Raw genomic sequence first — 18,941 nt, 5'->3', positions numbered from 1 at the left:
CACAGGAAAAAGACAAGATAAGATAAAATGAGCACCTAAAGTGCAGACATATAAAATCACAGTTTTTGATTATTAATTTTATTAATTTTAACAGAAGATATTGCCCAGCATTGCCCAGCATGAAATTGAATAAAAGACTGTCATCTATTATAATATTGTCTTTTTTATTTTCTAATTTTTTTTTCAATACATCATTGTGGTCTGTATGCTCACTAACATCTGACAAGCTGAAGAGCGCCAGCCTTATAGAAATCTAGTCCCCACACAGCTGTACAGAGAGATCTGAAGAGGAGCATGCATTCGGCAGCAGAGAAATGAAGAGAGAGAGAACAGTGGGTTTGGGGCAAGAGAGAGAGAAAGAAAGAAAGAAAGGGAGGGCTTTGTTAAAGGGAAAAAAATCTAAACCAATTATGCATCTTATTATCCTGGTCTGTGGCTTATTTATGCATCTCATTTCACCTCATCCATATTCCCTTGAACCAAAGCACTCACAGATGTAAGCCAACAAACTGCGCTGCGGACCACAGCAGGAAGAGAGCTGAGGGCAAATGTAGAAGGTATATAAAAATCTTTTTTATTTATTAATTTTTTCTCTTTAAAACCTGATAGGGCATACAGACCCTCATCTGCACCTTTGATTTATTTAAGTTAATTATTTAATTATTTAATTATTAAGTTAATTATTTAATTATTTGGAGTTAATTATATTGTTTACATTGCTTATTCTTATCGTTATAGTTTTATTGCCTATATTTATTTACATATTCTACTATTATTATGCCCATACTTGGACCACCCCTCCCTGATGCTGCTATGCTGCTCGAATTTCCCCAATGGGATCAATAAAGGAATATCTTATCTTATCTTATTTGAATGACCCCAATAAATACATAATAAATACCGTAGAACTCATTCAAAATGATTTATTAAACTTACACTGGTCTCCAACAGCTTTCCCCACTGTGGTTTGAGGTAGAACACGATACCTTTCCAGGCCCCTTTCAGAGTGACACCACGGATCAGGAGGATAAACAGTACCACGTAGGGCAAGGTAGCTGTCACCCATACTACCTGGCATGAAAGAGAGAGAGAGAGAGAGAGAGAGAGAGAGAGAGAGAGAGAGAGAGAGGGGGGGGGGGGGGGAGAGAGAGAGAGAGAGAAGAAGGGTGTGTGTGCATGTGTGTGTGTGCGTGCGTGCGTGCGTGTGTGTGTGTGTGTGTGTGTGTGTGTAAAAGAGAGGAGTTAGGGGAGAGTGAGGGAGATCCTATGGCTTGATGGTCAAACGAAGACTTCTATACAATAACATCTGATACTGTCTCCCCTACACATGTCTCTCTCACAGCCTTCATACTATCCCAATAAAGATCAAGACACTAAACGGAGTAAACAAACAAACAAACAAACAAAAATATTACCTTTCCTGAGGTCTTCACCCCCTTCCAGAGACTGAAGTAAACAATAGTGAAGATGAGGAAGAGGCAGAGCATCAGTTGCCAGCGGAGGCCCCCGACGTCATGCAGCCCGGAGGACTTGTGGATCTCTAGAACATTCCTCCTGCCGTGATGAAACACAGGGCTGTTTCAGTTTGATCACAGAGAGAATTAGAGTGCACCCTGTGTACTTACTTCAGCCTGCATGGTTGTGGTGCGTAGACCAAATGGAATCAGACGTCAAAAAGAGAATGGAGAGAGAGAGGCAACTTCTCCTTTTGCACATAAAACAGGGGTCTCTTTGTTGGCGAATGTCTTATTTTCAGCTATAATGGCCTCTGTGTGATGGATCATATTGGTCTTTGTTGTGTTTGATGACGACGACACAGGCCGCTGCACTAAGAAGTGAATTCACTCCTAACTACCGTACCTATGCGTCTGTTAACCCTGTTATGAGGAAGTGAGTTTAACTTACCAGCCCGCAATGCCACAGTCACTCGTCAATACCCCTGTTTCCGTGACTGGATTTTCTTTCATTGGCGGCTCGGTGGTGCAGTGGTTAACAGGTCCTGGGTTCGATTCCCGCTTGGGGACCAGGTTGCCAGGTCCCCAGGTGGGGTATCTACCAGGCCTTTCTGTGTTTGCATGTTCTCCCCCCGTGCTCACAAGGGATTCCCCTCCAGAAAAAGAGATAAACCCAATGGAAAAACATGCAGAACAGATCGCTAACACTGTCGCGTCCCTGGCGAAGACAGACAGGAGCTCTTGGATTGGTCCCTGGGTGCGGCCCCATGCCACAGCCCATGTCTGCTCCCGGCTGCCCTTGCGGGGGAAGGATGACGACATGGGTCAAGCGCAGAGATGAAATTTAATCAGCGACCCCCAAAGAAAAAATGCATGCGAGTGTGTGTTTCTATGTGTCACCCATCTCGCACGTGTGTGTTCGCTGCATGACAAGGTAGCAATGTGTGCTACAAATAAAGACTTTTTCAAGTCCAGTTTCATTCATACATTTCATTTTCATTCATTCACTTACGTGTAAAACTCCTCTGCCGGGGACCTGGATTTATTTGTCCAGGTGACGTTGCCGCCATCAAAGTAGTTGGTGCAGTCGGGCGTGTTCCAGGGGTTGTCACAGTTGGTCCAGGGCAAGGTGCTGGCGAAGGACGAGTAGAAGTAGAACAGGGCCCAGGCGATGATGGTGTTGTAGTAGAAGGAGACGTAGAGAGCGATGATACAGATGGCATATCCTACGCCTGAAACAAGAGCACAAGCGCTCTGTGAGGAGGACTTGTTACTTGAGGAAGGAGCACAGTAATCGCATCCTAAAAAAGGGAAACCGTAATGTGTTCCAGTCACTGAGAAAATAAAATGGTATGTCGATGATGAATACTTAGCCTGGGTACAGAGTTGCTGTATTTATTCGTTAGATCATGCTCAAAATTACTTGTATGTTTGAAGGGGAATATATGTTTTGATTGAGGGGCTATAAATGTACATATTTTTGTACAACTTGAATTAATTATAATTATATTTAAGCTGAGGTTGTAAATGGAAATAAAATTAAAATGTTCACTATTCCTGATGAGGAAAGCAAAGCAATCCAAAAGTAACTGAAGGTATTCAGATTACATTGTGAATCAGGTAATTCCGTGGATTGTGTTTTAAGTAGGTAATCAGTGATCTGTAACACATTTTAAATATTGAGTTAACTACCAGCCATGCATAGACCTAGAGGATAGATTGCATACACATTACAACAAAGTATAAACTTTGCACACACTGCAGTATTGACATTAGGGTTTACACAACCATGGTAAGAAACCTACCTTTGAAAATGGGACAGATGTGTTTCCATATTGATATGGCCCCAGTTCTGTGGAACTGTCCCAGTGCCAGCTCCATGTAGAAGAGGGGCACTCCACCGAAGATTGCCATTATGATGTAGGGAATAAGAAAGGCCCCTGTGCAGAGATTTACAATTATTTTCGAGGTCAGAAAGAGGACTTTCTCAATGACCTTCGATCATTACTTATTAGCTCAGCTACAGTACATGCACACTGAGTAATACACCATAAGTGACTTGAGACTAAAATTCAGCTCTTCTTTTTTTTGGTAAACTTTCTTTATTTCAGGAAAACAGTGAGTTAAACATTACAGTTGTACATGTTATACATTTTCCATTTTTTATCCCTTTTTCCCCCCTCTTCGTTACCCCCTCCCCTCCCACGTTCCCTCCCCATCCCGCCCCCGGAGGTTATCAACAAGCACATCAGCAAAATATGCATACATAGGTAGATAGAAAGATCCTTTGGCATAGATGTTTCTGGGAAAGAAAAACAGTAATGAAATAATTATACATTTGATCCCTGCCCCCTCCTATAGTATCCTTCCTATTAATACTTGGACATTTCAATCATCTGCAGTTATGCCCCCTGTTCCTCCCTCCCCCAGTTGTCCACCCCCCTCCCCCGTCCCCGGGATCTCATTCACACACATACATACATACATACATACATACATACCAGGACAAAGAAGGGTGGGGGGGGGGGGGGGGTAGTATCTCATGTATCCATCTGTTGTGAGTGGGTGGGGAAGGGTGTATCCATTTAAAGAGAATGAGTCTCCTAGCGAGGAGGGTAGTGAACGCCACAACTTGTTTTGCAGCCTTAGATGTGATTGTAGGGGTATTCGGAATTCCAAAAAGGGCAGTGAGTGGGTCTGGGTCTAACGTAACACCTAGGACCTTACTCAGTGTATCAAATATTGCAGTCCAAAACTCTGTGAGTTTGAGGCATGTCCAAAACATGTGCATATAATCAGCTGGAGATTGTTTACATCTATTGCTTGCATCCGTTCTATCCGGGTATATCTTTGCTAACCTCGCGTTGGTGTAATGGACCCTGTGCAGGATCCTACACTGCAGCAAGCTGTGTCTTGCACATATAGAGGAGGTGTGTACAAGGTCTAATATATGATCCCATTGTTCATCTGTGATGGTAATTCCCAGGTCTCCGTCCCATTTGGCTTTTAGGGAGTCTAAACAAGTTGGGTCTATCCAAAATATTTTATCATATATAATTGAAACGAGCCCTTTTCGCCCAGTGCTGAGCGATAGGAGGGGGTCAATCCTTGAGTCTTGAGGACAGCCAGGGAATTGTGGGAATTGGTTCTGAACAAAATGCCTGATCTGAAAGAAGCGGAAAAGGTGGGAGTTTGGAAGACCACATTTTTTTGATAATTCTGCAAATGAGGAGAACACACCTCCGGAGTAGAGGTCATTAATAGTTAGCAACCCTTTGTTTGCCCAGATTCTGAATACAGGATCGGAGCAGGATGGTAGGAATAGGTGATTGCGAGAGATTGGAGCTAGCCCTGAAGGAGTGTGTAGGCCAAATTATTTCCTAAACTGATTCCAGATTTTCAAAGTATTAGTTACGATTTGGTTCCGAGCCACTTGTTTAATAGGGATTGAAATGGGCAGTTGAGATGTTGCCACAGACCAGAGTGAGTATTTTGAAGAGGAGATTTCCATCTGAGCCCATTGGGGCTGTTCTTCTTCCTCCCTTTTGGTCCTCCAGTAAAGGAGTTTATATTACATGCCCAGTAGTAATAGTGAAGATTAGGCAGAGCCAAACCCCCTTCTGATTTGGGAAGTTGCATGACTGTCCTCTTAATACATGCTCTTTTGTTACCCCACAGGAATGAACTTATAAGTTGGTCAATCAAGGAGAAAAAAGCTTTGTTAATGAATATATATCAGGTTAACTCTTCCCAAAAGTGAGAGGGGGAGGGAGGACCACCTAGTCAGATCCGACTTAAAGCGATCCAGTAGAGGACGGACATTTTTTGCGAAGAGCTCCGTAGGTGATTTGGCCATGAAAATCCCTAGATATGTGAATCCTTCCATGGCCCTTTTAAAGGGGAAAAGCGATTGAGGAAGCCGTTCCGCAGATGCATTAACAGACTGAATTTCTCAAGTGTATGGAACAAGTATCTCCATTCCACTCAAACGATTTCTCAGCATCTAAGGAGAGTACCATTTCTGGTGCGCCAGTCGTGGTTGTGAAAAGGATATTTAACAGCCTTCTGGTGTTGAAGAAGGACTGCCTGTCCATGATGAAACCGGTCTGATCCGGGTCTATCAGGAATGGAACCACCTTCTGGAGACGGCACGACAGGACCTTAGCCAGTATTTTACAATCCACATTAAGGAGGGAGATTGGTCTGTAACTGCTACAGAGGAGAGGGTCTTTATCTTTTTTGAGCAACAGGGATAATGACGCTTCTGATAGCGTGGGTGGCATTTGGCCCTTTAGAAGAGAGTCATTATATACTCTCAGTAGAAAAGGGGCAATCAACATGGAGTAAGTTTTATAAAATTCTGTAGTATAGCCATCTGGCCCGGGTGATTTTCCACTTTGTAAAGATTTAATTGCCTCAGTCACTTCAGAGATGGTTATAAGCATGCCCAACTCTTCGGCTTCCGTTTTATTTACTTGAGGGTATGTAAGAGACTTGAGGGGGTTCGGGCGATCCCAGTCCTGCTGGGAAGACTACGACGTGTAAAGTTTAGAATAATAGTCAGAGAAAATTTCAGAAATTTCCATAGGGTCTGTTGTAGTGACACCTAAGTGGGATTTTATTCTAGGGATCAGTCTGGAGGCACTCGCCACTCGTGCTTGGTACGCAAGCAATTTTCCTGCCTTGTCCCCTTGCTCGAAAAAACGTTGTTTGGTGTGTAGGAGTAGTTTCTCGATCTTAGTAGTTGAGAGCAGATCATATTGTGATTGAAGCTGGAGTCGTTTTTTATATAGAGCAGGGGTGGGTTTGGACGAGTACTGGATGTCTAACTGTTTGATCTCATCTGATATACCTGTTAATTTGGATTGTTCCTGCTTCCTAAAATGAGAGGTAAAGGAGATAGCCTGTCCGCGGAGATATGGCTTAAAGGCCTCCCAGAGTATGTCGCTGTTAATTCCAGGTGTGTCGTTTATCTCAAAGAATATTTTTATTTGTGAATTGATGAAATCCTTAAATTCAGGTTCAGATAGTAAGTGGGAGTGAATCTCCAAAATTGGTCTACCCTGGGGGAAGTTAATTTCAACGGATGTCGGGGCATGATCGGAAATTACTATACTATGGTACATTATGTAGTAGTTTCTTATCCAGTAAAAATAAATCTATCCTCGAATATGTGTGGTGGACATGGGAAAAGAAGGAGACAAATTTATCGGTAGGAAATGTTGTTCTCCAAGGGTCTATAAGGCCCAGCTGCTCCATGTGAAATTTTAAGATGTTAGCTGCTTTGGAGATGGTAGTACGTCTATCAGACGATCTGTCAAGTTCTATGTTTTGGACCTGGTTAAAGTCCCCTCCGATAATTATGTGGTGATCATTAAGGTTAGGTATCGAGGAAAATAAGTTGGATATAAATTTATCATTGTCCCAATTCGGTGCATATATTGAGGCCAGAACCACAGGAATGTTCTGTAGTCTGCCCGACACTATAACATATCTGTCAGGATCGGTCAAAATGGTGGAAGGTTCGAAGGGTACATCCCTATGTATAATAATTGCAGCTCCCCTGGCTTTTGCAGAGAATTTAGAATGAAAAATGTGTCCCATCCATGCTCTCTTGATGCGGGGGATATCTGAGGTGCAGATGTGTGTCTCTTGTAAAAAACAAAGGTCACCATTGAGATGTCGTAGGTGTTTAAGTACCTTGTTTGCTTTGATAGAGTTATTCATCCCTTTGACATTCCACGAGACGAAGCGGATGTTTCTGCCAGTCACTCACTGCCATGATCTGCTAAGTGTGTGTGTATATACCTGAGTTGAAAAGATGAGATAGTGGAAGAAGGGAGAAAGGTAGAGGGGGATAAAGAAAAAGGGGAGTAGGGGGGGGGGGGGGGGGGGGGGGGTTGACGCACACACATGCACTCACACATCCATACACAAACATACTCACCCGGGGGAACAGCCCTTGGTCCCTAGGGGAACAGTAACAACCTTTGTAGTATCTCTCTGGATACGCTCCTTCCGGTGGAGACTTCATCCTCACTCCTATTTTCCCCCTCTCCCGTTCATTGTAAACAGTCTCCAATATAGTTATGGATACATTTTAAACTGTGTTTAAAGAACATTCAAACAACAAAAAAACAAAAAAGAATGAACAAATTTAAAATTTAAATTAAATAAAAATTAAAGATACTAGCAACCCGACTCGGGGCTCATCCACTAGACAAGAGCATAGACGTAAAAGTGCTACTGATTACTTTGGAGTGTGACCCATAAAAAGTTAAGAGTGCACGAGTATACTGAGGCGCTTCAGTGTGCGTAGGTTAACTTATAATTTAGTGAACATAAGCAAAGTTTGCTTCCAACCTATAACAGCTTGAAGAGAACGTCTTTAGCCCCTGCTATCATGCAGACAAGGGACATAACAATTGTGAAACCTTGATAAAGTTGAGAAAGAGGCGCTAATTTTTCAAAGTTAATGAATAAAATTATAATAATTAAGAGGTTTACGCAGTTACAAGAGTTACACGAATCAGGGACATCAATGTGTACCTAAAATATGTATAGAAAAGTAACATATCTGTAACATTTACTGTATCTTCAGACAGTAAAAAGAAGCATGTACAACTTGTGTCGGTTCAGTCAGTACCCTGAGCACTTACTGAAACATGTATATAAAACCTCCATTACCCAGTAAATACTGTCCGGCTTGTTTGTATTGAGACCTTCAAACAGTATATCAAAAGCAGGGTAGCCGGACCAGCACTCTCAGGTTCAATGTTTTTATGGCTAGCCATATCACTGAAGAAGGACATAGTTCCGAAACATGTCTGTTTCCAATTCAGGCTGCCATTAAAAACATTGAACCTGAGAGTGCTGGTCCGGCTACCCTGCTTTTGATATACTCAACTTTATGGGATTACAGCACCCAGTGTCAGAACTTGAGAGCGCGGTCTAACTTGACTATATAGACCTTCAAACAGTAAAAGGAGCATGTGCAACTTGAATAGGTTCACCATGCATAGAGAGTCACATGTATAAAAATACATAAAAAAGAAAAGGCAAATTAAATAAAAAAAATACGAAAAGGGAAGCAAAAGAAAACGGCATGTAAATAGTTACAAGGTCATGGTTGGCAACCTGAATAACATGAGATTTCCTTTAAAAGAATCAATCTAATTGACAATAATATTACCCTTCTGAAGTATAGGTGGCCAGTCTATTGTGACTAAGCAATGTAATCCAACCAAAGTCTGTAATTTCAGCCGCACATTTAGTATGTCTGTCACGATCAGAGCTCGTGTCTGCCAGATGAGGAGCAATCAGCGCAGCTGCAAGAGATCACCTCATCAAGCGTTCCCTACTTCAACTGGCAGAACCCGTCATCCAACGTCGCAGTGTTAAACTGCCTACCGAGGTACGACGACGCTACCTGAAGACCAGCTGTAACTACCCCTGTTTATGCTTGCCCTAACCTTCTGTTTCTTGTGCCCCAGGACTTCGCTCCAGCGTCCTTCCACCCTGACGTCTCGAGCTCCAGCGTCCTTCCACCCTGACGTCTCGAGCCCCAGCGTCCTTCCACCCTGACGTCTCGAGCCCCGCAAAGAGGACTCCTGCTCGCTCTCAAGCGCAAGACCTGTGTCCTCTCTCTCTCGCTGCCGACAGCTGCACTGGAGTGCACCTGCTCTCATTCTTCTCCCCCCCAAGAACATTATAACCTCCGTGTTGTTCACATTCCTGTTTCACATTCCTGTTATACTCTGCTTGGTTGGGAAGAATAATTAAAGAACCCTAAACCGCTCCATTCTCTCCTCCTGTGTTTTGCTATTGGGCTCCGCAAGAACCCCCCATCCTCACAATGTCGTAATCATGTCTATTGCTATCGGTGCTGGTTTCACTTAGCCACAAGGTGTTTGTTAGACCTAATTAAATGGTCTAATAAATTTAAACCCAGTCTATCTATATGTATCATTCAGCACGCTGAGTACTACTGAAACATTTATATAGAACTTTCATTATCTAGTCAATTTGGCCCAGTCTAATTGTCTTGTGGCCCTCAAACAAAGGGAACGTGTGCAATTTGAATGAGAGAGAGCCACATGTAAAAGAAGAGATAATAAAAAGAATTAAAAAAATAAACAGAATCAGCGTCGGCTATTTGGGAAGTATGAAATTCTGTTTCAAAAATCAGTCCAACTAACGTTAACACTTTCAGTGCCACTCACGAGATTTCTCGTTTTTTTTTATAGGTGGTTGCATGCCACTCACGAGATTTCTCGGAATTATTTTATTTTTATTTTTTTTGCGATCTGAAAAATTATTGCATCACCCGAGCCTACCCGAGTATAGCTGAGGGGCGCCGGCGATCACTGTGGAAAAAAGCGCCCCCTGTCGTCTCCCAGATGACATAAGTGATTTTGGAATGGACTCAATGAAAATGAATGGGGGAAAAAATCCGGTACTCCACATTTTCCAGTTCACTGATCCAGCCGGGGTTACTAGAGTTCATTCTGGAGCCTCAGATCCCCGCGGATCATGGAGTTCTACTGTATCGCGTTGGATCCATACACGTATCGCTTTTTTCGAATGGTGATCAGGAATTGGAATATACCAGTTGGATACCATCTGATGTCAGGTAAGGACTCTATGTTATCAGTGGTAGGATAATCAGAGTAAGTTTGATGAAGTTATAAGCTGTTTTGTGAAATGTCTTCTTTCGGTTTCACTGTAAAAGTCCGTGAGGAAATCAACGGAGCGATTATCAGTGCGCGGCCGTAATGTGCGTGCGTGCACGTATAATATTGATCATCTAGCGTTTATTTGAAAACGATTCATAAAAAGGCTGACGAATATCAACATTGTGGAATATTCCACTAAAAGACGATTTTCATAGAATGCTCCAGAATGAGCTGTTTTTTATATCAAAACGGGGGCTTTTCTAACTGCTCTGAAACGGCAACGACGCGATAAAAAAACAATCTGCCTTCACAGCACTGACTGGAAAATAGTCTTTGATAATGCGATGGGCAGATTAGACACATAGCCATAATTTAAAACATAGATTAGGCGATATTAACGTTAACATTGGCGCCGATGGTGGCATTCAAGCGGTAAAACGGAAAACCAGGCGTGGCGCTGAAAGTGTTAATAGTATCTCCCCATGAAGTGTACGTGTCAGGTCTACTGTAACTGAACAGTTTAGTCCAACCAATGTCTATAATTTCAGTCGTGCATTTTACATTTCTTGTCCATTGCTGCCGGTGCCAGGTTAGCTTGACCCCTAGGTGTTCGTTAGATAGCCGTCCATGCTAGGCTAGCTTAGCCTTGTGGTACCTTTCAGCATCTGATGAAGGCCGGATGGCTGAAAACGTTTTGTGTCCTTTGAAAATAAAAACCAACGATATTCAGAGTGCGGTCCCTACCTCCCTTTTTTGCACCTTTCAGCATCGCCCACAGTCATCAAGCGTAATCTGTCCCCGTTCTCCTCCGTAATCATCAGTTTGGCTGGGTATTGAAGGCTAGGCATAAGCCCACGTTTCTAAAGTTGTGCCATTACCTCATGGTAAAGCAATTTGTTGACCGTTGTACAGCATCTCTGCCCTTCTCTTTCTGGGCTTCCGGTTCACCCGTTCTTTGGTTTGATAGTTATGGAACCTGACGATAACGGGCCTAGGCCTTTCACCTAGCTTCGGTTTAGCTGCTAGCGACCTGTGTGCGTAGTCCAATTCCGGAGGGGTAGGGAGGGTTTCTGCCGCCAAAACCTGGGATAAAAGGGTGGTGAAGAAGGATGTTGGTCTTGGGCCCTCAATTTGTTCTGGTAGTCCAATGATCCGGAGATTGTTCCGCCGCCCTCGAGCCTCGAGGTCCTCAGCTTTAGCTTTTAGCCTAGCATGGCTAGCATTCAGTTCGGCACATGTAGCTTCCAGCGACACCATTCTCTTGCTTACAAGTTCCGCATTCACCTCCAGGGACTTGACCCGCTGTCTGTTGTCGGCCACGTCCGATTGAATTTGGTCACGTTTATTTTCCAGAGTGGTAATGGCTTTTTTTTTTTTATTATTATTATCTTTTTCCCCCTCCATTTTTCCTCAGATTTTCTCCCATCCTAATGTTAGTCGTATGTCAATTCCCAATCCCCTTCCTGGTCGCTGCGCACTTACCCCCCACAGTCAGATCATCTGGGAGAGTGGAGGCTATCACGTGCTTCCTCCGACACACGTCCAGCCAATCAACCGCTTCTTTTCACCTGGCAGCGCGGATCCTCCCCGAGAGGGCGTCGCGTGTGGAAGGATCACACTATCCCACTCAGGTCCTATCCGCGCTTAGCAGGCGCTCGCTGTTGACAACGACCCGGACCCACCCCGCCAGCTTCTCCCACCCTCTAATACAGCCAATTGTATTAGTGTGAACGGCCAGCCAAGCTGGTGACAACCCCGGAGCTGTGAGCTGGATTTGAACAGGCGAATCCAGCTCACAGCTCCGGGGTTGGTGACGAACACAATCTCCGCTACGCCACCTAACCGCCCGGTAATGGCTTTTCTAAACTCGGAAGTGATAGCCACTTTGTGGTTTTCAAGCAGGGTAGCTAGCCAGGCCTTGCTAACAACGTCGTCCGTTTCCTCTTCTCTCTGAACATCGCCCCTTTTTGGTTTTTGAGTCTTGGATGCCATCTTTGTGAAGCCAAATAGTTAGTTAGCTGTATCGCTACTTGTATATAAAAAGAAATGTGAAGGTTTGGAGTCTTAAAACGCGGAATTTAAAAAAACATGAGGGAGAGAGGGAATGCACGTCTTACGCCATGCTCACCATACCGGAAGTTCAAATTCAGCTCTTCTAAGAAGGAGGCCTTTACTAAGACTACTTAAATACACAGCCTACCTAATATTTCAATAGAATAGCAAATAGATAGGGCTGCATTAATAATAATAATAATAATAATAAAAAATTATATAAACCTTTTTTTATATAGCACCTTTCATACATGGATTGGAGCTCAAAGTGCTTCACAGCAAATAGCATACAATGAACATAGGCATACAATTTGCATACAGTTGACAGAATAAAAGCAATGCATAAAGTGCAGACATAAAAATAGGTATAAAAGACAATAAAAGTAGTGCAATATAGAAAGTGCAGACATAAGAATAGGCATAAAATAAGTACAATATAAAAGCAATGCATAAAGTGCAGACATAAGAATAGGTATAAAAGACAATAAAAGGACATATGCAATATAGAAAGTGCAGACATAAGAATAGGCATAAAATAAGTACAATAATATATATACAGTGTTGCTCGAAAGCCTGTGAGTAACACTGTACTTGCAAAAATAAGTACAACAAGTACAGTGTTGCTCGAAAGCATGTGAACCCCCCCGGAACAGCCAGTCCAGAGAGAGGACGCGACCCCGGTCAGACGCCTCTGGTTTATCTCCGCAACGATGTACACACTTTTAGCTATTATGTTTGTTTTTTCTACTTTTTTTATTAAAGCAACACTGGCGGGGACGTTATACGACCGCCAGACACTTATGGACCTAAACCCCGGGCTCAAAGAGGAGTTTGGAGACACTTTATGCCTAGAATGGCCAGCAGAAATCAGACGGGAGAATGGCGGCAAGGAAAAGAACAAAGGATACGGCAGGAAGAGGCACAGAGGGAGACGTGGAGGTATTAGGCTGAGATTAAAAAGAGCTGCTTACCGCCCAGCAATTCCATCCATCTTTCTGGCGAATGCCCGTTCGTTGGAGGGTAGGATGGATGACCTGAGAGCGAGGGTCCGCTTCCAACGGGAGATGAGAGACATCAACATCATGTGTTTCACGGAAACATGGCTCACGTCGGCGACTCCGGACAAACGCGTCTCTCCCTCGGACGCCTTCACCGTATTACGTGCAGATCGAACGGCAGCCTCAGGAAAGAGTATCGGCGGCGGGGTCTGCATCCTCACGAACAATTCCTGGGTTAATCCCGAAGGGGTGCATGTTCTCTCGAGCTCGTGTTCCCCGGACATGGAACACCTTTCTATCCTGTGCCGTCCGTTCCACCTCCCCCGGGAGTTTACCGCGGTCATCATGACCGCCGTATATATTCCCCCACAGGCGAATATTGGCAAAGCGCTGGGGGAACTACATGATCACCTGAACAGACACCAGATAAAACATCCGGACGCGGCGATGATAGTGGCTGGCGATTTCAACCAGGCGAACCTGAAGAAAGTGATGCCGTCCTTTTTTCAGCACATCGCCTGCTCCACGAGAGGGAGGAACACGCTAGACCACTGTTATTCCCCGTTCAGAGCCGGCTACAAGGCAGTAGCCGCTCCGCCATTAATGGGGTCCTCAAGCTCGAGTGATCACGACTCCATCTTGTTATTCCCCGCATACCAACAAAGATCACGTGACGCCGTCGTGTCACGTGAGACAAAGAAGTGGACTGACGAATCAGAGGCCACGCTCCAGGAAGTGTTAGCAGACACGGATTGGGACATGTTCCAAGGCAGCGCCAGTGACGTCAGCGAGCTCGCAGACACAGTGGTGAGCTATATAACAACAATAGCTGATAGTATCGTCCTCACGAAAAAGGTGCAGGTTTTCCCAAACCAGAAACCGTGGGTGGACAGTACTATTAGAGCAGCTCTGAACTCTAGCACCACCGCTTACAACCTGGGTAGAGAGTCAGGAAACATGGAGTAGTATAAGGCTTCAGTCTATACTCTACGCAAGGCTGTTAAACTTGCTAAGAGGACATATGCTGACAAACTGGAGACACAAATGGCACAAAACGACACAAGAGGATTATGGCAGGGACTGAAGACAATAACTGACTACAAAGTCAGCGCCCCCTCAATGGGGAGCGACGATGCCTCCCTCGCGGACAAGCTCAACTCTTTCTACGCCCGGTTTGGTGTAGACAGTGGCGCTGCTGGCTCTCCGGCTAGTGACGTCACTGGCGCGCCGGCTGTTGTGGAGGTGGGGGGGGGGCAACCGCGGGGGGGGCGGGGATGCTCTCTCGTTGTCGGAACACAGTGTGAGAAGAGCATTTATGCAGGTGAACACCAGGAAGGCTGCTGGCCCAGATGGTATAACAGGACGCATACTTAAGTCCTGTGCCAACCAGCTGGCCCCGGTGTTCACCGCCATATTTAATCAATCCCTGGCGGAGTCAGTGGTCCCTGCCTGCTTCAAGATGTCTACCATCATCCCTGTACCGAAGAAACCCTCCCCAACATGTCCAAATGACTACAGACCGGTGGCACTCACCTCTGTGGTCATGAAATGTTTCGAGAGGCTGGTCAAGGACCACATTTGTGCCTCCCTCCCCAGTGATATGGACCCTATGCAATTTGCATACAGGACAAACAGGTCCACTGACGATGCGGTCTCCCAGGTACTGCACAGCACCCTCTCTCACCTTGACCGTCAGAAGGGGGGCTATGTGAGACTGTTGTTCATTGACTACAGCTCAGCGTTCAACACCATAGTCCCCACCAGACTGGTGGACAAGCTGATCGAGCTAGGTCTGAGCTCCGCCCTGAGCGCCTGGGTACTGGACTTTCTGAGTGAAAGACCCCAGGCGGTCAGGGTGGGGGGTCAGACCTCCAACACCATCACCCTGAGCATCGGGTCCCCCCAGGGCTGTGTTCTGAGCCCCCTGCTGTACTCACTCTACACACACGATTGTGTGGCCAAGTTCAGCTCCAACTCCATAGTGAAGTTCGCAGACGACACAGTGGTGGTGGGGCTGATCTCGGACAACGACGAGAAGGCCTACCGGGAGGAGGTTGAGGTACTGGAACGCTGGTGCCAGGACAACAGCCTGCTCCTGAACATTGGTAAAACCAAGGAGCTGATCGTGGATTATAGGAGAGGACAGCAGGAGACACACACACCACTGATGATTAACGGGGCTACCGTGGACAGGGTGAGCAGCTTTAAGTACCTGGGGGTCCACATCTCAGAGGATCTGACATGGTCAACACACATAGACACAGTAGTAAAGAAGGCGAAACAGCGCCTCTACCACCTGAGACAGTTAAGGAAGTTCAGAGTATCGGGGAAGATACTCCAGTCCTTCTACTCAGGAGCTGTAGAGAGCATCTTTACCGGAAACATCACTGCCTGGTATGGAAACAGCACGGCACAGGACAAGAAGGCCCTACAGAGAGTGGTGCGCTCAGCCGAGCGTACCACGGGTATTGCACTACCTCCCCTGCAGGTTCTATACAACAAGAGGTGCAAATCCAGAGCCTGCAGAATAATGAAAGACCCCCACCACCCCAATAACAGCCTGTTTCAGCTGCTGAGGTCAGGCAGACGCCTGCGAACCCCAGCTACTAGGACAGAGAGGCTTAGGCTCAGCTTCTTCCCCCAGGCCATCAGAGTCTTGAACAATGAACATTGAGTACCACAGAACACTGAACTATCCACACATAAGCACACATGAGCACACACACGACACGCACGCTGTGCACGCTCACACACTAGCAGCCACTTTGACACTTTAACATGAGCGGGCACACACTCATGCCGCACACACCCACACTTATTGCCAAAAGGAAAGGCCACTTTAAACTAGTATTAGCAACAGTAACAGTGTATTGCACTACCAAAGCTACCTAGCATGTCCTATATACTCTGTAAATAACTATGTACAAATGCCGAGATGTCACACCATGTTGCCTGTTACCTGTTATTGCACAATGTTTTTTGTATTGGATTCTATTATATGTTGTACCACTGTATTGCACATCGTTGCGGGCAAGACCACCCGCATTTCATTGTATACTCGTATGCCGTGACAAATAAAACTCTTGACTTGACTCTTGACTTGACTTGTCCCCCAAACACCCCACACATCAATCCCCACCACATCCCCATCCAAGACACCCCCCCTGATAAAGCACGTCATGACCAAAGGAAAACACAAACAGCCCGCGCGCCACTCACTCCACCATGCACGGCGACAGGAGTGCCACACCCACGGGCCGCCCCATCTCCCCCGGTCCTGGCAACCTCGTCACCATGAGGAAACCAGCGACCCCCACGCTCCCACCCCCAAATTCCACGGAGGAATGACACGTCACGTGCCCCAGGACCTGCAGCCATGCCAAAGGAGCCACGCAGCAAGGCAATGACTCCAAACACTCAAGCAGACAGACACAACAGCGGTCAAATGACATGAGAATGAGAAGACATGCAGCACCACGGACGGTCCGAGACGAGGACCCCTGGGACGCCCCGAGACACTGCAGCAGCCGTAGCCGCCCCGATGGACCCCGGCCAGTCCCCACCACTGAACTCCCCCAACCCACCCACACCCCAGGGACCCCCCGCATGAAGAACCCACCACAACCCCCACAGCACCCCAAAGCGCCCCAAAGGGCCCAGTGCCATCCCAGACCACCCCCAATGCCACACGCCCCCCCCCCCATCCAACCACCACCATGTCCATCCACATTTAAATCAGAGTCTAAAATAACAGCTAAGCTTGTTACTTCTGCTTTATTTTGTAGAGCCAGATTTCCTAGCCTATTAAAAAGTGCATCCCTTTTGGCTTTAGGGCCAATTAAAAGTATTTCTGTCTTATCCTCATTTAGTAAAAAAAAAATTAAGTATTGCTCATCCATTTATCAACTGCTGACAGACAGGTAGTCAGGGACTCAGGGAGCATAGAGCATTTGTGTCATTCGGCTCAACAGAAATGTATAGTTGTGTATCATCAGCATAATTATGAATGTTGATATTGTTTTTTCTGGTGACGTCACCTAGTGGTAGCATGTAAAGTGAAAAAGGGAACAGACCAAGACAGCTTCCTTGTGCAACACCAAAAGTCTTGTTTCTCAGACACAAAATCTCCGCTCTATGGGATATGTTTGAAACCAATTCAGTACACATCAGATAATCCAACCCAGTTTTCCAAGCGGTTTATTAGAATGCTATGATCGAGTGTGTCGAATGCAGCGCTCAAGTCCAAAAGAATCAGAACAGAGACTCTTCAGCATCAGTATTAATCCTGAGATAATTTGTTATTTTAACCAGAGCTGTCTCTGTGCTATGATTTGATCTAAAACCAGACTGGAATTTCTCTAATATACCATTTTCATTTAAAAAGAAATATATTAAATTGATTAAAAACTTCTAGTAATTTACTCATAGAAGACTAATTGGGAATAGGTCTATAATTGTTTAGGAGATTATAATCCAGATTTGATTTCTTCAGTAATGGTTTTACAACAGCAGTTTTGTAAGCACTGGGGGAAATTCCAGTCTCAAGAGATGTATTAATTATTTTTCGAACTGCATGATTCAGAGAAACTATCGAAGACATTCTTAAAAAAGGTTGTGGGAACAGGGTCGAGATTGCAGGTTGAAGATTTACTCTGCATTACAATTTTATGAAGTTCTGCCTCAGAGATGTTGCTAAATTTCTTCAGAGTTGGCGGTTTGTTACAAGGTAAGCTGTGTATATCAAGTATGCATGTCAATGCCAGCCCGAGAAGTTTTGAAGTAAACTAGACTGAGAATATCGGAGGCCATGGTGCGGGATTTACTGTACATTAATAGTCGGACAATGGTTGAAAATAATACAAACAAGGCATACAGTGTTTGACGTGGAGAGAGAGAGAGAGAGAGAGAGAGAGAGAGAGAGAGAGAGAGAGAGAGAGAGAGAGAGAGAGGGGGGGGGGGGAGAGAGAGAGGGACAGAGAGAGAGAGAGAAATACTTTTTTTTTGGCTTAGAGACTCAATTCAGTACCGAGGACAGCGCCCGCAGCACAGGTACTTTCGGTGTTGGAATTGTTCGGTCTAATTAGAGTTATAGATTATACAAAATGTTAGTCGTATATAATTATGTAAGTAGCTTATAGGTCTGTTCAAATGTAGCCTGTAACCCTGGGTCTAATAGACTATAGCAGGTTAAGTTATAAAATATCCTATTGCAATCGGCCAAAGTATTTCCCTTGTAAACTATTCAATCGTTTTATAAAGCACACATACTAAAGGTAAGCAGATAGGAAGACATGTATGCTAACTTTTATCCATCTCTTACCGCCACCGTTTTGATAACATATGTATGGAAATCTCCAAACGTTCCCCAGGTCCACCGCAAAGCCAATGACGGATAAGAGAAAATCCATTTTCTTGCTCCATTTGTCCCTTGAGTCCGTCTGTGTGACGACCGGCACAGAGACGGGGTTGTTGTTGTTGTTGTACCCGGGGTTCGGGGAGCCTTGGGCGCTCAAGCCGCCCGTCAGCGTCGTTGGATCTGGTCGGGTCATGGTTGGCGGACCGCCGCCTGCTTGGAGTTTGAAAAAGCTGCCAAGCTTCTGAGGGAGAGTATTCTCCTATAGCGATGACAGGTCCGAGTGGGAGGAGTGGGTAAAGAAGGTACTGGAAAGAGGTTGTGGCTACAGTAAGTGTGGCTATACTTGTTGATGGATGCTTGAGAGAGATGCCAGTGTGCCCTGAACTAAAGGGCTCAAGTTTGTTCA

At 45.2% G+C, this 18,941-nt stretch overlaps 1 protein-coding gene across 1 annotated transcript in view; it reads right to left on the bottom strand.

Annotated features, from left to right (window-relative positions):
• slc6a4b (solute carrier family 6 member 4b) overlaps positions 1-18,728 on the bottom strand; it is a gene marked incomplete at both ends in the record, with an annotated part of 37,341 nt that extends 18,613 nt beyond the window's left edge. The window contains 5 exons of the mRNA XM_084323111.1: positions 937-1,071; positions 1,416-1,554; positions 2,467-2,686; positions 3,260-3,394; positions 18,500-18,728. Of these exons, the coding sequence (XP_084179237.1) occupies positions 937-1,071; positions 1,416-1,554; positions 2,467-2,686; positions 3,260-3,394; positions 18,500-18,728 (858 nt within the window). The remainder of the gene's footprint in view (positions 1-936; positions 1,072-1,415; positions 1,555-2,466; positions 2,687-3,259; positions 3,395-18,499) is intronic.
• Positions 18,729-18,941: the final 213 nt, after the last annotated feature.

Source organism: Notolepis coatsorum, assembly GCF_963971535.1.
Source record: "Notolepis coatsorum genome assembly, chromosome: 10".
Classification (NCBI taxonomy): Eukaryota; Metazoa; Chordata; class Actinopteri; order Aulopiformes; family Paralepididae; genus Notolepis; species Notolepis coatsorum.
This window is presented reverse-complemented; position numbering and strand designations above follow the sequence as displayed.